This window comes from Pristiophorus japonicus, chromosome 2 (genome assembly GCF_044704955.1).
Source record: "Pristiophorus japonicus isolate sPriJap1 chromosome 2, sPriJap1.hap1, whole genome shotgun sequence".
In the NCBI taxonomy this organism is placed as follows: domain Eukaryota; kingdom Metazoa; phylum Chordata; class Chondrichthyes; family Pristiophoridae; genus Pristiophorus; species Pristiophorus japonicus.
This window is the reverse complement of record NC_091978.1, coordinates 88,454,524-88,481,661: the sequence shown is the minus strand read 5'-3', so window position 1 is coordinate 88,481,661 and position 27,138 is coordinate 88,454,524. Positions and strand designations below refer to the sequence as shown.

General features: G+C 40.5%; 1 protein-coding gene across 8 annotated transcripts in view; it reads right to left on the bottom strand.

The window, feature by feature from the left end:
* Positions 1–339: 339 nt before the first annotated feature.
* LOC139239603 (tropomyosin alpha-4 chain-like) overlaps positions 340–27,138 on the bottom strand; it is a 157,038-nt gene continuing 130,239 nt past the window's right edge. For 2 of the 8 annotated variants that reach the window (XM_070868393.1, XM_070868395.1), the window contains 7 exons: positions 21,888–22,021; positions 21,225–21,342; positions 20,593–20,663; positions 17,959–18,034; positions 9,610–9,672; positions 8,993–9,062; positions 340–1,473 (listed from right to left, as the gene is read on the bottom strand). In XM_070868393.1, coding sequence (XP_070724494.1) covers positions 1,391–1,473; positions 8,993–9,062; positions 9,610–9,672; positions 17,959–18,034; positions 20,593–20,663; positions 21,225–21,342; positions 21,888–22,021 — 615 coding nt within the window. In that variant the 3' untranslated portion in view covers positions 340–1,390. Of the gene's footprint in view, positions 1,474–1,522; positions 2,408–8,992; positions 9,063–9,609; positions 9,673–17,308; positions 17,385–17,958; positions 18,035–20,592; positions 20,664–21,224; positions 21,343–21,887; positions 22,022–27,138 lie in introns of those variants that run through there. The other 6 variants (XM_070868392.1, XM_070868394.1, XM_070868397.1 and 3 more) reach the window with 5 other exon arrangements.

Sequence of the window (27,138 nt, the reverse complement as noted above, 5' to 3'; positions counted from 1 at the left end):
CTACACAGTTCTCGATTTCAGCTGCACTGCACAAGGTGACCAGGGAGAGACAATCTGATGTGATGCTCCTGCCAGGCCACTGCCATGTGTCTCCTTGCAGCAGACCAGCCAAGAGACCCCTTAGTAGTGGCTGGAGCTTGCCATCCACAATCCATTATGAAAGGTGCATTACATTTTGGGAGGTAAGAAAGAAAGAAAGCTACAATAAATGCTAGGGGAAAAAAAAAGGTGCATGTCGTCAGAAGGAATCAAAATTAATCAGAACCAATGGGTTATCTGCTGAAAAGATTTTCAGGAGACATCGTAAACAAGATTTAAAATCAACATCACAACGCAAGATAATTTTATTCCAAAGTTTAATAAACCGTACAAATAAAGAGCTTACACAGGTAATTGCATAGGATAAAGTGGAATTCCAAGGACATTCATAGGGAGAAGAAACAGTTACATCACAGAAGGGAAAACAGTTGTTAAAACTCCCAGTCTGTGCTCAAGATCTTTAAACCTATGACAAAAATGTACATATTTATTTTCACAATCCCATATATTCATGGTATAAAAGGTTTACAATGTCATGGTGGCATCTCCAATGATTTATCAAAAGATGCAAGTCATTAGATTTTACATAAGAGATACATAGTGACATTTTTTATTGTATACTACAAATAGTAACCTTGGGTCAGTATGATACAATAGCAACATTCGCCAATAATTGCCAGTGCGGTCCCGATATCAGAAACCAGGCCTTTGCCACATCCTTACAAGCTTTGACTTTCTGTGCTTCAAATGGGCACAAACCATTTTCAACTAACAACTAACCAAAAGCCACAGACTTCGAAGCTGCAGCAGAATAAAATTCTGGGGGTTGGGGGAGGAAAGTGGCATGCATTCTTTCTTTCTATTTTTATAAATGTTATCCAGCATCAGGTCAAAAACATTTTAAGAAATGCACTTTTGGCAATAGCTCTTCAAGTCTAGTCAATATATTTTGCTTTAAATCCAACACAAAAAATACAAAGCTTGTCAAGAATGGAAGACCATCAAAGAAAGAATTGAAAGTAAAAGCTAATACATAGTTATAACAGCAATCATGTCTATGGCATAAATGTCAAAGTCTGCCCAGTCACTGTAATGGAAAGGGCAAGGCAGTCAGAGAAAAAAACAATTGTTCCCACACTGCAGTTAAAGTTAAGTTTTAAAAGAAAAATGTCCCCCTTGAAATTTATTGTTTTCAATACAAATGTTGAGTGAGCCTATATTAATTTGTCGCTCTAAACCCATGCTGTGTTTCACACTTTGGCTTGCGGTTTAGTGTTTACACAGAAGATGTTGTTGTACCATGGGCACTTGTGGCATGTAAAGCTTTTCTTTTTTCCCCCAGTTAGTATTATTATAAGTGACTCAGATCCACTAGAGTCTGCTCAAGCACCTGATGAATGCCCACATTCTCTTCTTTAGCCCGGGCCAGTTTTTCTATTGGTTCATGGAAAAAGAAAAATGAGAATTTAAATTTAAATAAAAATTTGAACAGTCTTTGTTTAAATCAGAAATATTTAAAGTTGCAAAATCAAAAATGTAAAGCAATATTTCATTTTATATATATATATTATATATACACACATATATACAGTTTAACATTAGTTTAACAATTACAAAAAAACAGCAGGCAATTTGTTACTAATTGTTTACTTAATTATGAAACTGCCAACCTCATTGCAACATTTTACACTTTCAAAAAAAATTGTTTTTTATTTTTGTGAATTTCTCTCATCTTTAGTTTTGTTTCGTCCCCCTTAGATGCACCATGCAATGTTTCCCTCGGCAAGCATAGCGTCACTTCTTCACTGCCACCCTCAATTCCACAAGGTTGCAAAATGCATAGATCTTTATTACTCCATGGATTTCCCAAATGTAAAACAGGTTTAAATTGCAATATTTATATATGCATTTTACCTGAGAGAAGAGAGAATTTTGAGGGCTATTTAAAGCAAGAGTCACCCTGTCAGTCAGATTCATGTTTTTTTTTAAAAAGCAGCTGAAAAGTAGTGGCTAGCTTATGTTTTCTCCCATATTACATCTACATTCACGGTGCTGAGATTAGTCTTTCAATTAAGAGAAACCAAGTTGACAGAAAGGCATAGTTAATTCAAAACCTGCTGTTAGATCATTTGAAACTAAATACCGGTTTTATTTTATATAAACAAACAGACATGCAAAATAATGCTACGAATGGGTATGAAACAGAAAAAAGTGCATTCATTTAAAAAAAATAATAGTTAGGCAAGACAACAGAGCAGGCTTTTGGCAAGTCTTCAAGATAAAGAAAGTCAGTTGTTAAGTTCATTCAGGACAACCCTCAGTTCACTATTGAGAAGACGATTTCTCTCTACCTCCTGACGGAAGCGCTCTATTGAAACAGCATCAATGACAGCAGATGAAAGAAGAGAGAACGGTGTTAGTCATGTGGAACAGATCACCTGGTTAAACAGGTTTAAACGATTCACATGAAGAAAGAAGAAAAAAAGAAAAAACACATGTATACCAAAGAAAGTGCCTCTCAAGTTTAAAGAAAGGAGTCTGAAAGAGAGAGAATTTGGAAAATAGTTCCGAGAAAGTTTTAAAAAAGCAGTAACCTTTGTTTATCTGCACTCTTGAATTTATCTAAAATCAGGCTGGCATGTAGCAGTGTCAGAAACAACTTCCCAAACTAATAACAAAATCCGGAAAATGGTTTACTGCCACAATTTTTGGTGTTATTCATTAGGTATACTAACCCACAGAGTTAGAAACATAGAAACATAGAAACATAGAAAATAGGTGCAGGAGCAGGCCATTCAGCCCTTCTAGCCTGCACCGCCATTCAATGAGTTCATGGCTGAACATGAAACTTCAGTACCCCCTTCCTGCTTTCTCGCCATAACCCTTGATCCCCCGAGTAGTAAGGACTTCATCTAACTCCCTTTTGAATATATTTAGTGAATTGGCCTCAACTACTTTCTGTGGTAGAGAATTCCACAGGTTCACCACTCTCTGGGTGAAGAAGTTTCTCCTCATCTCGGTCCTTGTGGCACCTTGCCATCACAACAGTATACCAATCATAAATTGGCTCAGTGCCAATGGACAGAGTGAAAGGAGGTCATCAGTGATGCAAGGAACACTTAACCTAATCCATCCGACACTCAAATACCATAGCAAATTGGGGTTTTGGTTGAGTGTCTACAAATTATTTGCTAGACATTACAATGTCAATTGATTGCTCAACTCATCTTGCCAACCTTAGTTGACCCATTTTGTCCCCTCTCAGCTGGAAAAGCTAGAGAAGCAACAGGTGGGAAATATATTGGAAGAGAAATACAGATAAAACATATTTTAAAAAGGCCATTATCTAATCCAAACAGCAGACGTGCATACACTAGTCTCAGCAACATAATTGTGAGAATTCAGTCTCTACTGTCACAGAAAGTAATGGATATTTATATTACTACCGAACAGCAATGAGTCTTCAAGATGGACCTTAAGGGGAGAAAAAATGCAGGCAAAATAGAAATACAATAGAAATGCACAGTTACTGCCAACTGCAATTAAACTTGGTAATTAAAAACCAGAGTGACAGGGGTTTACAAGGAGCTTCTCCAGTCTCCGATTTGGAACGGTTTTGCAATTGTCAGAATGCTCGAAGTGGGATGGAGAAAGAGAGGCTCAACTTTGTTTGAATACACTAATGTTTTTGTAATAAAACGGAAAGTTCGAATGATTAATCTGAAGTCACACTCAAGGAGTTCTCTCTCCCTTCTCCTGCCATTCCATCGGGAGATTGGGAGTGAATTAGTTAAAAAGAAAAGTAAAATGAAATTAAGGTCATTACATTACTATACGCTTTTCCACTTTCTCTAATCAGAGGGCAACTTATTTCAGCCATCTTCCAAGTTATCTGTTCCCACCTAATGTAAATCAAGAAGTCATAACTTTGATGTAAACCCAAACCCTGAGTGATTTTACAAATAGTTGAAATAATGTTATGGACCAGATTTTACAACTACATGCCCAGTGACATTCTAACTACATTAAAAAAAAAATCATAATGCCATATATGGATTAAGTGAGCAGTAATTCACTGGTTTTACATCCAGTGTAGGAGGTGTGCAAAGGGCAATACGCAAACCAGATGCAGCATCTATCCATTTCTCACGTGCATGGTTTACTATCCGAAAACAAACAAGTATATATTTTTCATGCTCACATATTTGAACATTTCAAAGCTGGTCTATCACCTTGCCCCTCGCCACCCAGTCATGATTACATATTAAAGCAGTTCTAACAGTTGGCTACTTTACTTCCCTTAGTCAGAGAACACCACGCTTACTCATTAAAGCTACAGTTGAACTGATGTATGCATTCCGAGGTTCTTGTCTCTTTCCCTTACTCAAGCTACATAAAACTTGGGGTCAGCACACTGCTATCATTCTAATAGTTATGTGTGTGGTTATTCATGATCCATTAAAAAAAGTTACACTACAATATCAACATTTTGACTGGGGGAATCATCAACATCTAAGTTAAGTAATTCGAGAACAGGTAATACCTGTAATGCAATCAAACTAAGAACTACCAATGGGAGTTATTCTAATAAAGGTTCCCGGATCTTCAAAAAAGGACTGGTCAACTGTCTCCATTGCAAAACTTGGGAACCTTCTTTTAAAAAAAATCCAATAATTGGGATTTTCTATTTTCCCACCACAGCAATACAAGTTCATTGTAGGATTCTATTCATTAAGCTTTGACAACCTCTTCTGATTATAAAGAGCTTCGATCAGGATTTAAGCAAGCTTATTATTTAAATGGAGAAAAATTGCAAAGTGCTGCAGTACAGCAGTACCTGGGGGTACTTGTGCACAAAACACAAAAGGATAGTATGCAGGTACAGCATGTGATCTGGCAAGCCAATGGAATCTTGACTTTTATTGCAAAGGGGATAGAGTATAAAAGCAGGGAAGTCTTGCTACAGTTGTACAGGGTATTGGTGAGGCCACACCTGGAATAGTGCATGCAGTTTTGGTTTCCATATTTATGAAAGGATATACTTGCTTTGGAGGCAGTTCAGAGAAGGTTCACAAGGTTGATTCCGGAGATGAGGGGGTTGACTTATGAGGAAAGGTTGAGTAGGTTGGGCCTCTACTCATTGGAGTTCAGAAGAATGAGAGGTGATCTTATCGAACTGTATAAAATTATGAGGCAGCTTGACAATGTGGATGCAGAGAAGATGTTTCCACTGATAGGGGAGACTAGAACTAGAGGGCATAATCTTAGAATAAGGGTCTGCCCATTTAAAACTGAGATGAGGAGAAATTTCTTCTGCGGGTTGTGGATCTATGGAAGCTGGGACATTGAATAAATTTAAGACAGAAAGAGACATTTACTTAAACGATGAGGGAATAAGGGGTTGTGGAGAGCAGGCAGGGAAGTGAACCCGCGTCCATGATCGGATCAGCCATGATCGTATTAAATGGCGGAGCAGGCTCGAGGGGCGGTATGGCCTACTCCTATTTCTTATGTTCTTATGAAAGTGTCAACTGTACGTAGTTATGTGCTCACAGAACAGAATTATATTGGAGCAAGGGTTAAAAAAAATCCTTTTGAAGCAGCATTGAATGTACAACTAGATTTAGGAGCTCTTCTAATCACACACTCAATCCCAGGAGATGAAAACAGATGAATGTTCTTCCCACTATGTTAGTGATATATCAAGGACTGACTTGCTGTGCCAGTCAACAAATGATCCCTCAAGTTCAGCATAGTTGCAAACAATGAGGCTGCTCTCCATCAGAACAAAACATCCAGTTTTAATGTCGCATTGTTCTGTGCAAGTTACATGAATATTCAATGAGTAAAATTTATGAAATACAATGTATAGTTCAACAGGACATTTAAAACAGACAAGGGCAAATATCTATTTTATTTCAAATAATTCAAGAAGTGAACAGCTGCAAAAGTGAAAATAAATCAAAGACTAGTTAATCATATAAATAACAAAGGAAGTGGTTTTTCTTTGAAGCAATGATCCAACAAAACCAATTTGATGAAGCTTCTGGACTCTAATCATCCTTCACTCTTCTTACCAAACTGGTATAGATTTGTATTGCTCATCATTAGTTGGTATTGCATTATTCAATCAACTTGTACGTTTGTACAGCCTTCCCCTTTCACTCCACTCTGACTGGCTATTGATATATGTACAGTTACCACTTGTAGGACAACCAGGCAGCTACTGCACACCATAAACCATGTGGGAAAAATCCATTAATTTTGTTACATAACTAATAATTAGTCTCATCTACCTATGTTAAAAAAAACTTAGCTCGAATAATTTTTAAATATGGGAGATCAGCTAGATACTGCATTAATTATGCAAGAGATTTGAATGGACCTTCCAATTTTTGCACAAATCTTCACTCATCATGCATGGTTGATAATTACACAGCTCTCTTTGAAATGTTGTATATTGCACCATAAGCTCTGAACCACATTAACAAGTAGCAACAGGAAATAAAACCAGCAAAGATTGACAGTAACAGTAGTGCCCAGGACATAGATCGTTGTATTTAAGTTTCTTGGCATACTGTTCATCTAGGAACAGGCAAAGCAAGGAGAAAAATGAATGTATACAGAAACAAAGTATATACAGAATTTATTACAGATTCAAAAACAGGTGAAGAATGTTTAGTGTAAAAATAGCAATTCATCTTTCCATTTTAACGAGTCATCCCTTGAATATATCTGAAAGTTCTCGCAATGATTCAAAAGCCAAATAAGTAGCCGAAGTTTTATCAACTCAAAAATAGTACCACTTGACTCAGTGGAGTGGTGATGGGGGAGAGAAAATGAGAGAAAGAACTAAATGTGATTGGCCTCTATACAGCATAGGAGATTCTGGAAAAGATTTTCTCGGTTCACTATTGGTAGGGAAATCATAAATGCATTCTTTATACTTGATGATTTTGTTCCAAACACAGCCAACTACTTTTAATTTGAAGTTGATTAATTTGAATTGAAATTGTGCCACAAACATCGCCCGTGCAGTTTTAAATGGTTTCATTCACAATACCGAATAATTCAAATCCCACCCCCTCCAAGCAAAGAAAACTACTTTGGACTGAAGAAATCTTTCCTTCTAAATCTTGAGTTTTATTTTTAGTCTTCTCTATACAATTTTAAACCATTTAAAAAGAATGAGTTTCAAAAAACAAAAAAAATCTGCAGCAATTTAAAAAAAAAAACAAGTTCTCCAGGGAATCTGGGGCTTGGGGCAAGATTAATACAATCTTATCCAAACTCAGATGAAATTTATATACTCCCAGTGCAGTGAAGCATACATCAGAATACTGGACACAAAATCATGTCCAAATGCAGAGGAAAAATAAAGTAAAGTCAGGAGAACTCCACAATGGTTGTAGGATTCTCTGAGCCAAGTATCAGACAACAATTCACGCTACAATTGTTCCCTCACCCTGATTTTCGTACTGTTACCAGGAACAACTAGGATCAGCAAGTGGAAAGAATTCTGTGCTTAAAACACAGGCATGCCAGACTTGTGTACATCCTATTGGAGCACCACAATCATCCAAACATCAGGGCAAAACCACAATAGGATCATGACTAAAAAGACCAAAAATGATTAGAAAGCAGAATTACATTGTAAAGAAATGAACTATGCTTCAGCTGAAAATTTTCCTCTTCTTCTCCCATTCAAATAAAGCGATTTATTGAATACTCCTTTCATTTCACAAACTGTGCACATTACAATTTAAAAAAAATGTAGTAATGCGATTACATCTATCTTTTGATTTGCATGGGATGTCGTCATTTGGCGAGATTCCTGGCCATTTATTTGATATATATGTAACTGGGCCTCCTGATCAGTTCACAATTTTCACCTTTGAGTATCTGTAACTGTACGCATAGCAAGTAACAGCCAACTGCACCGAAAACTTCAAGAAACAAGTTTAAAACTAGCCCATGCTCCAGAGCCTCTCGGCTTAGAGGAAGATGAGAACTGTGTGTCAGAAAAGACAACATATGGCCTGTCCCAAAGTCTGCAAAATATTATAACCCACTCACACAAAAACTACTCATCTTATTCATAACCAGCCAAAATATTCTGATTATTTGTTCAAGGACGAAAGTGTCATATTAAAGAGGCATCTCGTTTCAATGGAATTCATATAAATGATTGATATGTAACTGAAGTGAGGTACCTCACCACATAGGTCAGTTTACTAGGATTCAGGTAGGTTGATTACATCAAGTTCTTCCTGGATCAAGTTACAATATAGTACAAAGTCACTCTTCTGACGACTTGTTTATATATACCGCCTTTAAGGTAATAAAATGTCCCAAGGTAGTTCGTGTTGTTGTCATCGCCAGAAGAGTGACTTTGTATTGTATTAGAACTTGATCCAGGAGGAACTATCCTTCTCTGACGTAACTGTGTCATGCCTCAACCACCAAGTAGTGATATTCAGCCACTGTTCCAAAGTCTGAATCATTTTAAAAAAAAATAGACCAGATAAAATCAGCAAAATAATTCAGCATTTTAGTCTTTAGTGAAACATCCCATCAACCACATACTGGAATACAATTGCTGGTTTCCTAATCTAACTGACCAGCATAGCTAAAACATGCCTGATGAACACCTCTAGTTCTGAATTAATTTTTCCTTGCTTTCCCCTCCTCCAACAACCAAAATGACAAATAGTCAGAGAAATAGTCAGGATATAAATGCAAACTTCATTCCAAAACTCATGTAATCCCCATGATTCAGTCAGGACTTTTGGCCCCGAAAAAAAAAAAACAGGATTATTCCCGAGAAAACTTGGGGTAAAGCAACCGCTGCAATTTGACTTTCCCACTCCAGAAACAACACCAGTTTCTAAGCCAATGGAGAAGACAACAGAAATGTAACAAGAAAATCTAAGTGTGTGAAGTGAAATATTACCTTCCAAATCATCGATTGCCTTCTCCAGTTTTGCTACAGTTCTTTCAGCAAACTCAGCTCTAGTTTCAGCCTGCAAGAGAACAGGTCATTAAAGGACATTGCTTTAGGGCACTTTCATTGCGCCTCTTCATCAGAAAGTGATTCCCTGTAGAGTGATGATAAATTCACTTCTAAACATAACTTAGTTGCTGCCAATTTTAATCATTCAATTCTGCAGCCTCTGGCTACAGAACTGAATGATGTACATAATCAGAATGTTGGCGTTTGAGCTTATAACACCCTAGTCCAAAATATATTGAAAAAGTTTTTCAAGTCTTCAGCTAAATGGATAGGCAGGTGACCGGTTCTCATTGCCAGTGCCAAGTGACCCTATTTCCACATAGCATTCCCACTTGGAGTGTAAGGATTTAAATTCTGCAGAAACAAATTGTTTTAAAACTTTATTCCATGGCTTTGCAACAATATTCTAGAATTTGTAGGGTCAAGACTTCAAGATTCCCCACCCCCCCATCTCCTCTAATGTAACTTGAGCAAATCTCTGTTCCTTCAGCCAGAAACCGATCCCACTCTTATGCCCAAGATGAACCTGTATAGTGTTAGAAATTCCTGTCACTCACCTCTTTTAGCTTGTCTGTTAACAGCTTGATTTCTTCTTCATATTTATCTTCTTTTGAAGCATACTGGCAGATAAATAATTTTTAAAATGTTAACTGCTTCTCACACTATTGGCACAGAATTTCAATCAACTAATTCCACAGAAGTCAAAAGGAAATGCCCATTGAAAGAAAAGCATCTTTTTAGTCACACAGCTCCACGAAGTAATATTGGACTCTCCATCCTTAGAGGACAGTTAAAAAGGAAGCCCAAGTCAACCGGTGCATGATCTTGCTGTCCTATGAAGACTTTCAACAGCTCTGCACTACTCTGCTGAATAGAGCACATTGGTAGCACTGTATCTGTGCAGAAAACAGCCAGCTCCAAATCTACTCAAACCAAAGCATTAGCAGAGCTGATGAATAGTCCATTGTGAAAGTCATTCAGCACAACCAATAATATTTAGGTTTATGATGCCCGTTTGCCTCAGAAGCACCAAAGGGCAGAAAACGTTAGTGGGAGTTGTGTACAGACCACCAAATAGTAGGGAGGTTGGGGATGGCATCAAACAGGAAATTAGGGACACGTGCAATAAGGGTACAGCAGTTATCACGGGTGACTTTAATCTGCATATTGATTGGGCTAACCAAACTGGTAGCAATACTGTGGAGGAGGATTTCCTGGAGTGTATTAGGGATGGTTTTCTAGACCAATATGTTAAGGAACCACTAGAGAGCAGGCCATCCTAGATTGGGTCTTGTGTAACAAGAGAGGATCAATTAGCAATCTGGTCGTGCTTGGGGAAGAGTGACCATAATATGGTAGAATTCTTCATAAAGATGGAGAGTGCCACAGTTAATTCAGAGACTAGGGTGCGGAGCCTAAAGGAAGGAAGGTTCGACGGTATGAAATGTGAATTGGCTAGGATAGACTGGAGAATTATACTTAAAGGGTTGACGGTGGATAGGCAATGGCAGACATTTAAAGATCACATGGATGAACTACAACAATTGTACATCCCTGGGTGGCACAAGAATAAAAATAGGAAGGTGGCTCAACCGTGCCTGACAAGGGAAATTAGGGTAAGTGTTATATGCCTCTTCCTTGGATTTAAATTGGCCAGAAAAAGCAGAAAACTTGAGGACTGGGAGAAATTTAGAATTCAGCAGAGGGGGACTAAGGGTATAATTAGGAGGGGGAAAATAGAGTATGAGTGCAAGCTTACAGGGAACATAAAAACAGACTGCAAAAGTTTCTTTAGATATGTGAAGAGAAAAAGATTTGTGAAGACTAATGTAGGTCCCTTGCAATCAGAATCAGGGGAATTCATAATGGGGAACAAGGAAATGGCAGACCAATTGAGCAAATACTTTGGTTCTGTCTTCACTAAGGAAGACACGAATAACCTTCCGGAAATACTAGGGGACCAAGGGTCTAGCAAGAAGAGGGAACTGAGGGAAATCCTTATTAGTAAGGAAATGGTGTTTGGGAAATTGGAGACTGAAGGCCAATAAATCCCCAGGGCCTGATAGTCAGCATCCCAGAGTACTTAAGGAAGTGGCCCTGGAAATAGTAGATGCATTGGTGGTCATTTTCCAACATTTCATGGACTCTGGTTCAGTTCCTATGGATTGGAGGGTAGCTAATGTAACACCACTTTTTAAAAAGGAGGGAAGAGAGAAATCAGGGAATTATAGACCAGTTAGCCGGATATCGGTGGTATGGAAAATGCTGGAATCAATTATTAAAGATGTAATAGCAGCGCATTTGGAAAGCAGTGCCAGGATCGATCCAAGTCAGCATGGATTTATGAAAGGGAAATCATGCTTGACAAATCTTCAAGAGTTTTTTGAGGATGTAACGAGTAGAGTGGATAAGGGAGAACCAGTGGATGTGGTGTGTTTGGACTTTCAAAAGGCTTTTGACAAGGTCCCACACAAGAGATTAGTGCGCAAAATTAAGGCACATGGTATTGGGGGTAATGTATTGATGTGGATAGAGAACTGGTTGGCAGACAGGGAGCAAAGAGTAGGAATAAACAGGTCCTTTTCAGAATGGCAGACAGTGACTAGTGGGGTGCCGCAGGGTTCAGTGCTGGGACCCCAGCTATTTACAATATACATTAATGATTTAGACGAAGGAATTGAGTGTTATATCTCCAAGTTTGCAGATGACACTAAGCTGAGTGGTGGTGTGAGCTGTGAGGAGGATGCTAAGAGGCTGCAGGGTGACTTGGACAGGTTAGGTGGCAAAAACAGGAAGGCAGAATATTATCTGAATGTTGATAGATTAGGAAAAAGGGGAGGTGCAACAAGACCTGGGTGTCATGGTACATCAGTCATTGAAGGTAGGCATGCAGGTACAGCAGACGGTGAAAGCGGCAAATGGCATGCTGGCCTTCATAGCGAGGGGATTTGAGTATAGGAGCAGGGAGGTCTTGCTGCAAATGTACAGGGCCTTGGTGAGATCACACCTTGAGTAGTGTGTGCAGTTTTAGTCTCCTAATCTGAGGAAGGACATTCTTGCTATTGAGGAAGTGCAGCAAAGGTTCACCAGACTGATTCCCGGGATGGCAGGACTGACATGAGAGGTTAGATCGACTAGGCTTATATTCACTGGCATTTAAAAGAATGAGATATCATCTCATAGAAACATAAAATTCTGATGGGATTAGACAATTAAAAAGTAGGACCTCAAAAAAGGTATAATCTCTGGATTGCTACCAGTGCCACGTGCTAATCAGAGTAGAGGGAGCAGGATAGTTAGAATAAATTACGTGGCTTGAGCAGTGGTGCAAGAGGGAGGGATTCAAATTCCTGGGACATTGGAACCAGTTCTGGGGGAAGTGGGACCTGTACAAAAGGGACGGTTTGCACTTGGGCAGAACTGGAACTGATGTCCTGGGGGTAACATTTGCTAATGCAGTTCAGGAGTGTTTAAACTAATATGGCAGGGGGATGGGAACCTATGCAGCCGAGACAGGGCGAAGTAATATGGAGTCAGAAACAGATGGTAGAAAGGTAAAAAGCAATAGTGGAAGGCCGAGTAAACAAAGGCAAGAAACAAAAAGGGCCACACTACATCATAATTCTAAAAGGACAAAGGGTGTTAAAAAAACAAGCCTGAAGGCTTTGTGTCTTAATGCAAGGAGTATCCGTAATAAGATGGATGAATTAACTGTGCAAATAGATGTTAACAGATATGATGTGATTGGGATTACAGAGACGTGGCTCCAGGATGATCAGGTCTCGGAACTCAACATCCAAGGGTATTCAACATTCAGGAAGGATAAAATAAAAGGAAAAGAAGGTGGGGTAGCATTGCTGGTTAAAGAGGCGATTAATGCAATAGTTAGGAAGGACATTAGCTTGGATGATGTGGAATCTATATGGGTAGAGCTGCAGAACACCAAAGGACAAAAAACATTAGTGGGAGTTGTGTACAGATCTCCAAACAGTAGTAGTGATGTTCAGGAGGGCATCAAACAAGAAATTAGGGGTGCATGCAATAAAGGTGCAGCAGTTATCATGGGTGACTTTATGCATATAGATTGGGCTAACCAAACTGGAAGCAATACAGTGGAGGAGGATTTCCTGGAGTGCATAAGGGATGGTTTTCTAGACCAATATGTCGAGGAACCAACTGGGGAGGAGGCCATCTTAGACTGGGTGTTGTGTAATGGGGGGATTAATTAGCAATCTTGTTGTGCGAGGCCCCTTGGGGAAGAGTGACCATATGGTGGAATTCTACATTAGGATGGAGAATGAAACAGTTAATTCAGAGACCATAGTCCAGAACTTAAAGAAGGGTAACTTTGAAGGCATGAGGCGTGAATTAGCTAGGATAGATTGGCGAATGATACTTCAGGGGTTGACAGTGGATGGGCAATGGCAGACATTTAGAGACCGCATGGATGAACTACAACAATTGTACATCCCTGTCTGGCGTAAAAATAAAAAAAGGGAAGGTGGCTCAACCGTGGCTATCAAGGGAAATCAGGAATAGTATTAAAGCCAAGGAAGTGGCATACAAATTGGCCAGAAATAGCAAAGAACCCGGGGATTGGAAGAAATTTAGAACTCAGCAGGAGGACAAAGGGTTTGATTAGGGCAGGGAAAAGAGAGTAGGAGAGGAAGCTTGCAGGGAACATTAAAACGGACTGCAAAAGTTTCTATAGATATCTAAAGAGAAAAAGGTTAGTAAAGACAAACGTAGGTCCCCTGCAGTCAGAATCAGGGGAAGTCATAACAGGGAACAAAGAAATGGCAGACCAATTGAACAAGTACTTTGGTTCGGTATTCACTAATGAGGACACAAACAACCTTCCGGATATAAAAGGGGTCAGAGGGTCTAGTAAGAAGAAGGAACTGAGGGAAATCCTTATTAGTCGGGAAATTGTGTTTGGGAAATTGATGGAATTGAAGGCCGCTAAATCCCCAGGGCCTGATGGTCTGCATCCCAGAGTACTTAAGGAGGTGGCCTTGGAAATAGCAGATGCATTGACAGTCATTTTCCAACATTCCATAGACTCTGGATCACTTCCTATGGAGTGGAGGGTAGCCAATGTAACCCCACTTTTTAAAAAAAAGGAGGGAGAGAAAACAGGGAATTATAGACCGGTCAGCCTGACATCGGTAGTGGGTAAAATGATGGAATCAATTATTAAAGATGTCATAGCAGCGCATTTTGAAAGAGGTGACATGATAAATCCATGCTGACTTGGACCTGTGAAAGGGAAATCATGCTTGACAAATCTTCTGGAATTTTTTGAGGATGCTTCCAGTAGAGTGGACAAGGGAGAACCAGTTGATGTGGTGTACTTGAATTTTCAGAAGGCTTTCGACAAGGTCCCACACAAGAGATTAATGTGCAAAGTTAAAGCACATGGGATTGGGGGTAGTGTGCTGACATGGATTAAAAACTGGTTGGCAGACAGGAAGCAAAGAGTAGGAGTAAACGGGTACTTTTCAGAATGGCAGGCAGTGACTAATGGGGTACTGCAAGGTTCTGTGCTGGGGCCCCAGCTGTTTGCATTGTACATTAATGATTTAGACGAGGGGATTAAATGTAGTATCTCCAAATTTGCAGATGACATTAAGTTGGGTGGCAGTGTGAGCTGCGAGGAGGATGCTATGAGGTTGCAGTGTGACTTGGATAGGTTACGTGAGTGGGCAAATGCATGGCAGATGAAGTATAATGTGGATAAATGTGAGGTTATCCACTTTGGTGGTAAAAACAGAGACAGACTATTATCTGAATGGTGACAGATTAGGAAAAGGGAAGGTGCAACGAGACCTGGGTGTCTTGGTACATCAGTCATTAAAGGTTGGCATGCAGGCATAGCAGGTGGTTAAGAAAGCAAATGGCATGTTGGCCTTCATAGTGAGGGGATTTGAGTACAGGGGCAGGGAGGTGTTACTACAGTTGTACAGGGCCTTGGTGAGGCCACACCTGGAGTATTGTGTACAGTTTTGGTTTCCTAACTTGAGGAAGGACGTTCTTGCTATTGAGGGAGTGCAGCGAAGGTTCACCAGACTGATTCCCGGGATGGCAGGACTGACCTATCAAGAAAGACTGGATCAACTGGGCTTGTATTCACTGGAGTTCAGATGAGAGGGGATCTCATAGAAGCGTTTAAAATTCTGGCGGGTTTAGACAGGTTAGATGCAGGAAGAATGTTCCCAATGTTGGGGAAGTCCAGAACCAGGGGTCACAGTCTCAGGATAAGGGGTAAGCCATTTAGGACCAAGATGAGGAGAAACTTTTTCACTCAGAGGATTGTGAACCTGTGGAATTCTCTACCACAGAAAGTTGTTGAGTCCAGTTCGTTAGATATATTCAAAAGGCAGTTAGATGTTGCCTTATGGCTAAAGGGATCAAGGGGTATGGGGAGAAGGCAGGAGTGGGGTACTGAAGTTGCATAATCAGCCATGATCATATTGAATGGTGGTGCAGGCTCAAAGGGCCGAATGGCCTACTCCTGCACCTATTTTCTATGTTTCAGGCTGCCATTAGCTACAGAAAATGGAGCCACCAGTAGGATCAGTGGGAGGCAGGTGGGGAAGATGAGAAAATCATTTGGAGAACGTGCTTTGTGCTACTTGCTGCCGAATAATTGCTTAAATTTACTTTACACCTCGCCTGCCAAAGTCAGACCTTCCACTGGCAATAGTTTCTACTCTGACCTTACCTGCAGAGTTCTTGATTTGTACTCAGGATGTGTTATGATGTCGCACAGCCATAACAAACGAAACATCGAATATCCCATATTGGGTCAAAGTGCTCCATGGACAGTTTGTTGCACTGGCCATTGGAGAACACACAGCTTAGACAGGATATTAAACTAGGATCTGGGATTTGATTAGGCAGGATATACAATTATTAACTATTGGGGGCAAAATGCAAAGGATGGTTCATAACTTAAATATTTCTACAGGAAGGTAGAAATCATTGGACTGTTTAAGTGAATTTCTGTTGAAAATTGCATGGTGTCAGTGACAGCACAAGAGAATTAAAACAAGATGCAAACATTAAAAACTTTATACTGTACAACTCAAAAGAAAGAAGAAAAAGAGAGAACAATGGTGACTTGAGAAATGTACAGTCCAGGGCCAAAATTTCAGTAAGCATTAGTAATAATCCTAAATGTCTCGAAAGCTAGGAATAAAATAAAATGAGTTACAAAAAGTAATGAGTGGAATTGTCTCCAAGATCAGCCCTGTACCAAATCCCAAGCCAACACGAGAAGTTGTTGAAGTTCAAACAAGAAACAAAACATGGGCTAGAGGAGAAAGCCAACTTGAACATTACTTCATTGCTACATAGCCAAAAGGTCATCAGCTTTACAGACAACTAAAAGCAAAGGTATCCCCATATTTAAAATCACACCATTTAGTTGAGCTTCAAAATTATCAAGAACATAAGCTTTATTGATGACACTGTTCACAATTACTTTGATGGAATGCAGTATTATATCTTCTTTTGAAGCCTTGAGTACAGATTAACTAATGGAAAACTAGAAGCACTTACAAGATATTAACCTAAATGGATGGCTTCAGAGTACATTACAACAAAAATGTTAATTATACAGAATTGCCTTTTGGTTCCTACTGGAATCCAGAATCAGCCTGTTTGTTGTGTGGGGTGGAATCCACAAGGTTACCACTTTCAAAGCATTGAACCTTCCCAAGTGACCGAAGATGATCTATACTGGGCAGCCAGGAGACAATGCACTGCTGGCAGCAGCCATTTACACTCCTGCTTCAGCTTTGCAGGTACTAGTGAAAACCATCTCGAAGTGGTCCTCCACTGCACCACAGGAAAGAGTGTCACCTCATTTGCCTGAGATTGAGGCTGTAAGGTAGCTAGCAATAAATGACATAAAAGGTAAAGTCCACTGGTTTTAATAGTTATCTGCATCAGACTGCAATTTTCATAAACCATTCTACAGCATTTAAAATGTGACATTTTAAAGTGCATTTATTTAGTTTTCGTTCAGCTTTTTGTGCCAGCAGTCTAGTCAATGTAGATTCCATCTACCAATGCACTTTGCATCACAGTACATGACGACACAAAAGGCTAACAACTGTGATTAATAGTCCACTACTGGACAAAAACAATTCTACAGTCAGTATGTGCAGACTTAATTTTCAGACTACAGTAAAAAAGGGCCCTATGGGGATACCATGGCGTTAAAAGCAGTTGCGTACAGAATGCTCCTACCTTTTCGGTTTGTGCTTCCAAAGACTTCAGGCTGTTGGTGACATTTTTCAATTCTTCTTCAATCTCAGCACATTTACTGTTCAGAATAAGATAGTTTGGATTGGGAAAGAAGGAGGTTGAGAATATGCAGAAGGTGGCAAGAAACCCATAGCAATCTAACATCCCTGGTGCTCATAGAATTTAGGTCCCGACATGGTTTGGATGTTCAAAACAAAAAAGCATAAGTCCCTAAACCAGAACATTCATGGATACTGGGTAATCGCTTGGGTACTTACCCGGCTTTGCGATAAAACACAGACAAAAGCTGGATGCATTCACAAATTTGACTAGTCAGTTCAAATCTTCACATTAAGCATTAACTGAGTACATGGAATTTCAAATATGGACAACTGCCAACCCCAAGGAGGAGGTACGAGGCCCAGGGCTACCTTAAGGCCTTAGAAAGTATTGAAGCCACATCTTAATCCCAGAATTTAGCTGCTATGGGTCTCCACTGGGAAAAACCAAAAACACACAAACTACCAGGAAGCAGAACAGCAGCAGCAGCAGCAAAGTTGCAAGGAATGTAGCTTTAATATTTTCTCACACAGAAAACAAAGATGATGGAGAGAGGAAACAGGAAGTAGTTAGTGGATTGCTGGGAATAATACCTCTTCCTCCGAGACCATTAACGATTTCAAGCTCTGGTCCATTACTTTAAGATCCTCTTCCAAATGCCGGACCCGACTGAGTTAATCCAGAGTAAGGGAGTAGAACAGACACAAATCCCGGGGAGTATTCAGCATGCAATTCAACAGGGGAAAAGAAAACCATGTGCCCGCTATAGTTAGTATATTCACCAAATTGTACAGAACAACATGGGAATTGAAGTATCTACTGAAACAGATCCAAATTAGAAAAACAGGTACAAAAAAGGATAGTTTGCCAATTCCTAGATCACCTACATCAACCTAATTATTTAGCTGAAGTAGCTCAAGAGCCACTCCCTCCCCCCCTACCCTGTGCCCCGCCCCCCCCCCCCCAATGTAATTTGAAACTTTGTGGGTTAAGTTAGCTTGAAGTGCAAGTACCACTGGACTCCTTATGTTTCTCAAGTATACAAAAAGTTACTAAGTTTAAGCCCCATTAAAACCATTCCCCAATAATTTAGCTGGTAACTGCAGACTAAGGACTGGGCTTGATCCCTATTCTGAGTGGGAAGGTGGGGGGAGATCTGTATCCAGCTAGGTGTGATACTTCCCATGATACAACAGCCTGCAGATACTTGTATAGACCGATTCAAGAATGGCCACTTTGACAAGTTCTTAGAGTATCTAGCACCTGGAGAGCTATATCCAACCACTGCCTTCAAGACAGGAAATTGGAGGGGAGCCAAAAAATGGGTCCAATACCAAAATCTGCAATATTTGCTTGAGAGTTTATTATTCCATGGCAAAATAAATAAAACAAACAACAGTACATTGATCCGGGTTAATTGTTTTGAACAGTGACTGAGCTTTCATTTCCAATTTAATAGCTGGCTAAATTTGTGGCTAACATAACAAAAAGCTGCTAAAAACAAACCAGAAAAAACCCCACCTCTTGGGCAGTGTCGTATATTTGGCTCAGTTTTAAAGCGGAGAGGATCTGATGCAATAATTACTTCAATCCCAGTCCAGGAGATGTGTTAGATTAATAATCAACTTATATTCAACCACCATTTCATAAAAGAAACATGCACAGCAGTTACATATGTAGGAGACACCCTCCCTCGGTTTAAATAAACCCATTATCAGCAGTGCTCAAAAGACACGGCGCACCCTTTCAAATCAAGAGCCTGCCATGCCATTCATCACCAGTAAAATCAAAACTTGCAAACCCATCCCCCTCATCACAGATCAACTGAAGTGTGTTTCAAGAACATAGCTAATCTGTGAGAACATGGTTAAACCACTTCAATTTTGCAACCATGATTTAAATAGTAATTTCCACTCCTTTTGATGGGAGCCTTGTAACACACTCCAACTGATAAGAAAAATATTCTTTTAAGCTGGGTTAGAGAAATAAAACCAAAAACTAAAAAAAAAAACAGGCACGGTATTCAAAACCATCTTGCAACATATCTAAGCTACATTGAACCAGTAGAGATATTTATAGATAGTTATTGTCAATGAGTTTATGCAATGAGGAGCTGAGCCATACAGATCCGGAAGATCCCAAGCTCAATTCAGTTGACTGATCTGAAAAGAGAGCTTCACATCTCTGGGTTTGGACAGGGGGGGTGGTGGTGGTAAGGGGGGGGGAGGGGGAGGAGAGGGAGAAAAGAGGAGGAGGTTTGGAAAAACAGCCAAAATAAAACAACCAGGGTTTTTGCTCCCAATTGCTCGCCCGACATTCACCGCCAAGGCTCATACATAATGGCCACTTGCACACCAAGTAACTGAGGTTACTTAGTACCAGTGGAACTGTATCACAGGAAGGAATTAAAGCTTTTAGGTGAGAGGGAAGTCAGAGAAATAGCTAGGGGGGAAAAAAAAACTCAATATTCTTTTTTACAGAAGGTTGTTATTGCACATCACCAAGGTCACTAGTGCTTGAATTGAAAAAAATTACTTGTTATTCAAGTGGAAAGACTGGGGAGGTAGATTTGGGGGGGGGGGGGGGGGAAGGGGAAAGAGAAAGAGATGGAGAAGAGAAGTACCACTTAGAACATCATCATCAGCACTCCACTTCTCCCCACTTCACCTCATCTGTTAATTTTGTTTCACCACTGTCAAAAAAGCCAGGTCTGTATTTTTAAAATGACAAAAAGAAAATCTTCATTTGGACAGGAGCAGGATTAGGTGCAAATCTCACCCTTTCAGCACGCGATTTTGTGCGTGTGTGTGGGGGGGATGGGGGAAGAAGGAAAGAGGGGGTCATTATCCTATGCAGAAACAGGTCATGGAAGGAATACACTTTTGTAAGTACACACTGCAGTGACATTAATCCTAGTGCATTCAACTCAGCATAAACATAGCAATGTAAATTTCATTTTTGTCTGGCAGTTAGGATCTGAAGACACATCCACCCCGCACATGATTTTTCTCTCCTGACAGTTAGCGGTTTAAACATGAATCTGCTGACTCTCACATTGCCAGAATAGTAGAGTTCGGTGGGCAGAGTTATTGCTTTCTGATCAAAAGCCATCACCTTTGTTTGAATGCTGTGCATTGCACTCAAGAGTTCATACTGCCAGACTCCATCCAGTGACCCTTTCTAGCAACAGCCCCTACAAAAACAAAGTTTACAGAATTCAAACTTACCTTTCTGACTGTTCTGCACGCTCCTCAGTTCGCTCCTGCTCACCTTCAAGGATGACAAGTTTACGTGCCACCTGCAAGCAAACCAGGCAAAGCTCAATCTTGACCGACTACATTAAATTGCACTAAATCCAACTGAACACAAACATTATTGAATGCAACTAGACCAGCCAACATTAGTTTAAATAGCACAGTTACATCAGCTACCCTAAAGACTCAGTTGGTGAATGTATCATCCACTGAGTCAAACAACCCAACAAAGTCCCCAGTCTATGCTGAGTTAACAGAACACAACTAGGCTGCGGTCGAGATCCTATAATTGGCCTCAGCATTATAAGAGCTAGCAAGGCAAAAAAACTTAGTCAGGTTCCTCTTGATCACTGTAGTCATTTGGCAAAGCTTGGCTAGAATATCCTTTTCTCTGCCTCTTTCTCCACCCTGCCTAAAATACACAGGCAGTGGACAAAAACAGGATTGAGCTTGGCTGCGGTCCTTTATGCCCAGCCAATTGTGACCGAATAAACGACCTGTCAATGCTTGTACATTAAGAATGCTCACTTGGATGAGGTGTCAGATAACTATGGAACTGTACACCAGCACCTTAAAAGGATAGGCAAAGGAAAAAAAAAAGTTACCTCTTCATATTTGCGGTCTGCTTCCTCTGCAATATGTTTAGCTTCCTTCAGCTGCATCTCTTGCATTTCCATTATCTCTTCAGCCTTTAAGACTTTGCTCTCCACAACCTTCATCCCTCTGCAGAAAGAAAAACCACGTATGCCTGAATATCAGGAAACACATTGGAATCAAACGTAAATACCCACTGTAAATCAAAACCAATGCAGGAAAAGTTAAGTGTGCAGACACGCGCTTTCACTTCCTTCTCTCCTCCCTTCCCCCCACCCCCCAAGCTCTCTTTCCGCCGCCACCGCCCCCCCCTTGCTCTCGGAGGCTCGGGCGCTATATAAATGCAGTCTTTCTTTCCTTTTTCTTCCAATATAAAAATTTAACATTTGTACAACAGTCAGCAAAGTGGGCAGGCCTAGAGCTTTGTGCTCTCTGATAATCATCAGAAGCTGGCAATTACTAGCCTCAACTGGCAACTGTAGGATAACGGCACCCTTTAATGGCTTAGTGCGCAAAGAATTCACAACTCCAGATTAAAACCAAAAAACATGCAACACTACAGGCATCAATTTAGTCCCAATTAAGCAGGGGGAATTGTTTGGCCTCTCTTTCCCAGGCAGAAGTTCTTAAATGTACCAACCAGGCACTAATGTGTGACCAGGCCATTCATTTACCGTTCACTCTCATCTGCTGACTTTTCAGCCTCCTCCAGTTTCTGCAGGGTAGTAGTCAGGCGCTCTTGAGCACGATCCAACTCCTCCTCGACCAGCTGGATACGTCTATTCAAGGAGGACACATCAGCTTCCGCCTAGACAAAATAAACAGCACAAGTGAACGACAGATCTTAAAGCAGTAGTTACCCGCAAAGAGAAAATAAAGCTATTCGAATAAATATTTCCAAATTGGCCATTAAACCAAGAGCTGGTATTTATTCATAGATTCTGTATATTTCAGCTGGAGTTAAGAATTCAAGAATCGCAAATGAAAATACAACCTAAAGACCACAAAATCATTTCAGTACATTTTCAAACAGATAACAGAACTGGGCAGCTAATAGAACTTCTGTTTCCAAGTAAATCTAGATAGCCACAACTTCAACGTTTGTTTTTACAATGATGGTTTACATATATTTCTCAATATAGGTTTTTTTTAAATCCTACAGTCGGGGGAAATATAGTAACTACACTGACGTAGTTTTGAATGGGACAGGAAAGAGTTGGAGAGTTTAGTCATCCAGCAGGCACATTGGGCAGGAAGGTCAACGAGAGGAAAGAATGGAGCATTTGGGACTGCTACTCGTAAGGAGGCAGCGATGGGTGCCTCAATGAGCTATTAGGGAATGCCAAGAAAGGCACAGAGAGCAGCCACGGGCTTATTCAAAGTGGAATCAAGCCTGCAACTCCAAATTCAGGAGACAGAGCAGTGCTAATGGGTTGGGGAAACAAAGTACCTGATTGGGAGAAATGAAAAAGGTGGCATGGCTGGATGACAGGAAGGGGAGGAGAGAGCAGAGAAGGGGCTGAAAATGGACAGATAGAAAAATAAAGGGAGTTGGAAATACAGCCCCTTGTGGCAGACACACTGGTGTCAACTCGACTCACCCGCTACAAGTGATAGATGGTAAAAGTCAGTCTCCACTGTTGGGACCTCAGTGGGCTCCAATGATCACTAAAATATGGATTGATGTTGGGTGCAACTTCCACTCAATTCCTGTAATGACCGAGAAATGCAAGTCTGCCAGAGAAAAAAAATCCATGGGAGAGGCTCATGGCAGTACGGAGATTAATGAGGTGCGACAGGCTTAATGTGTAATAGGCGGTGCCTTTGTAATCGATTCTTATGGTACTTGCAAATGGTTAGTTCCATCTGCCCAATATAGGCGGTGGCCCATGATAAGCGTGAATGGTACACGTGGTGGAGACAGAAATGGACTTGGGTGTGTTTGGCATTGCTATGAACTCAGGACAGAAGAGAGACTTCTAGATAATTAAAAGACTCATCAACTGAGGTTAACTTCCAATTGCAGTCTCCACTGGACACCTGGCCTCTCCCTGTAACACATGGCACTGGAATGGCTTTAGAGGAAAGGAGACCTTAAAATGGTGGGTAGCTTGTTGGGAAGCAAACAATAATTTAATAGTAAGAAAATATTCATTCAAAAAGAATGGCGGGGACGAGGGGGGAGAAAGAGAGAAGAGAATGCATGAATGAACAAAGTACTCCTACTTAAAAAGGGGGTGAAATTCACACAAGCATCCTGAACAGAACAATGACGAGTCTGTTTTTGAACACCATTTACCCAATCATCTTATAGCATTCAATATCTTTTCCCTGAACAATGTTCCCTCTCCTCAAGCTGAAGAACCATGTATACAATTTCCTTTTGCCAAGGGATGAAATTCCAATCCAAATGCTTGGAATTTAGTGTCAAAAGAGCTTAGGCATAAAACAGGAGCAGACCTTTTAGCAAAATGTAGGACACCAAGAATATTGGATTACACACAATCGCTAAGGAATTACAGAGAGCTTTCCACAAGATTCAATCGAATTAAATGGACATCTGTCAATTGATGGGACGAGCAGGAATTTGCTTTAAAGTTGTGTCCACACATGGGCACTGTGAACTTTATTTTCCGAAGATGAAAAGCAATAATAAAATGGAATTACTGGTATACAGGGGTACTGTGATATCCAACTGATCGTTGAATTTCATGTGGGAGTGTAGTTTACTTCCTGCTTTCTCCCACCACAGCATTGGTTTAAAAAAAATATATAAATTTTTATTAACAAGGGTTATCAAATAGGGAATCAAATGTTTTCCTATTTTTTGCAGCATGAAGCAATCCAACAGGATGCTGTAATCCTCAAGAGCAGCCCATCTGCTGTCAATATATGACATTTCTATCTCCCACATTAACTAACTATGCTCTCTAAAATTGATGGACAATTAAGGAGTAGCCTGCACTGAATCATGGGTAGTTTTAGCAGTGGCTCAATATGGGACTTATTTCACTTCGGATTCACTAAAGCAATACCAAAAAGGAGACATTTCCTTCTCATCAATAGAGGTAGGATTCAAATCCAGGTCCTAAGGACAAAGAGCAAGATAACCCATAAAGACTTTTGCATCTGAAGGCCACTTAGCATTCAAAATTGGATGATGCACATACCTTAACAAATCAAAAGCAATTTTAGCATAATTTACACATTGTGTGCTGTTCAGCTTTAGTTATCTAGATTGTAAGGAAACTCTAGCATGGAGGCAGTGTCACGGGCTGATCCCCATCAAAGGATTGAGTTGTGGAAAGACTGCAAAGAGTGGGGGTTCTTTAAGGTTGAAAGGAGACACCTTATAAAAGTACACGATATTAAATGGCACAGAAAAAAAAATCTAGGCCATGAAGAGTTTCTTCAGAGTGCCAAGTCTCACGGATTGTTCAGGACTCTCCCAGAATGGAAGAGGAATCTCCCAGCTCCTGCTACTAACAACCTGGTAGAAAAGTAAAGCTTCACGCTTGTGGTTTGCATCTGCGTACTTCCTTCTCTGTCACTCCAACCAGGACTCTCCAACCTACCCGTTCCCAGACTGGTGGAGTTTGATGAGTGGTCAGTGCTGTCCTTGATTTCTGGGTCACTCCTCAATGTCATTTCTCCATTCACCGTTACAGCCAAGTTAATGTGGAATTCAGTTGTCAAACACCCCATTAGTGAGACACGAACGCAATTTTTTAAAAAACACCTAAATGCTAATTTCACTTACACGACAGAATAGGTTAATCACTGCATCCGACCATTTTACCCCCCCGCCCCCCCATAGCAGCCTACAGGAACCAGAAAGCTTTGTGCCAGTGTACTTCCTTTGTCTGCTCATGGGTGGCCTCCCAGTTCGCAGAACTTTGCCCACAAAAGTGTTAGCATAGACACTCAATTAAAGGGGACCCAACCTTTATATGATAAATGCATAGGTAGGTGTCACATGACCAAACCTTCAGGAGTACAGGCATCCAGAGTTGATTACCCTAGGGAGAGATAAAATGTAGATTTCTTTGTCTAGGTAAGAGAGATTAAAAAGGCTAAAGGGACCCTGATCTGTATCTATTTTGTGATTAGGAGTAAGAATTCTGGTTGAATTTTTCTTCTTTCCAGCCCAGGGATATGGACAGTGTCTTACATGCCACCCTCGCCAAGATCAGTTGACTCTGCACAGATCAAAGACAAATTTGGCACAGTACCATGCCACTGTATATAACTGCATTTACCCAGAGCCAAACTATCATGTGCTGTTTGTAGAAATTCAGACATGACAATCTAGTGATGCAGATAAATCAATGCATAGTTCTGGTTAAGCAAGGAACTGCTTCAAGTAGGAAATAGCCAAACACTTCCACTGGCTTGAGTTCCAACACAGACTTTGTACATTCCATGCATTCCTAAACTACAATGATTACATAGTCCTTTAAGAAACTTGGAAATCGGAGTCACATTCTTAGAACGCAGGGCTGAGCAGCCAAACAGGTTAGCCTTAATTTTCAGTCAGTATAAAGCCTTGAACAGTATATGGGATAAATGAATTGATTTTGTACCTCCTTCCCACATGCCATCAGCTACTCCCTGCAGTGTTCAGATAGAGTATCAAATGAGACAGCATCCCGTTACTAACAAGGGAGTTACTTTGCCAGTACAATTATTAAACAATAACCTCCCTCTTATCGAGTCCCAATATAAAAATAATTTGCCAACACTCCCTTCGATCCAGATAGTCGTGGCACTATTAATTTATTCTGTTGTCTATGATTACCTTAAAAATCCAGGAGACTGCTTCTAAAGTATCCAAGGAGAAACAATGTATCACATGAAATGAACATCTAAGAAGCAAACAAAAGAGAAACAAACTGGTCTTTCTTTGCCCTCCCCCAATCTACTTATAATTCTCGTAATGCTAGACAATAGAAGTACAATCAGTTGCCACTGAAGTCAAACCTGGCTGTGAATGAATCACTTGGCATAAGCCCCGAGAGGATGACAAGCTTACATATCCTGCACTCATTTATTATAGCAAGCCCCTGGGTTTCTGTAATATCCACACAAGATCTATATTGGAGGGAAACAGCCACTCAAGTCATAGTAAGGACACAGACCAAATTACTGCAGAGGAACTGGCGCACTAGATACAAAACTGCAAGTCAGGGCAGTATTATATCACACAGAAATTAAGCTGTGAACTAAAACAAGGGGACATAGTCTCAGAATAAAGGGCCTCCCATTTAAAACTGAAATGAGGAGGAATTTCTTCTCAGAGGGTTGTAAATCTATGAAATTCTCTGCCCAGAGAGCTGTGGAGGCTGAGTCATTGAATATATTTAAGACGGAGAGAAATTTGAGCAGTAAGGGAGTAAAGGGTTATGGGGAGCGGGCAGGGAAGTGGAGCCGAGTCCATGATCAGATCAGCCATGTCACAGAGAGCGAAATTAATGCTAATCAGCAGGTTGTTAAATAGGATACAAAATTACTCATACAAACTTTCTGAAACATGCTACATTTGCATTTAGCATTGACAAATCTATACAAGAACAAAGTCCATCCTTCTACAGGAGAACTTTGAACTTTGTCACAGGACGGGAGAGTGGAGCGCACCAGTTCAAACGGTCACAGGACGGGAGAGAAGAGAGCACCAGTTCCAACTGTCACAGGATGGGAGAGTCCATGGAGAGCACCAGTTCCAACTGTCACAGGATGGGAGAGTCCATGGAGAGCACCAGTTCCAACTGTCACAGGATGGGAGAGTCCATGGAGAGCACCAGTTCCAACTGTCACAGGATGGGAGAGTCCATGGAGAGCACCAGTTCCAACTGTCACAGGATGGGAGAGTCCATGGAGAGCACCAGTTCCAACTGTCACAGGACGGGAGAGAAGAGAGCACCAGTT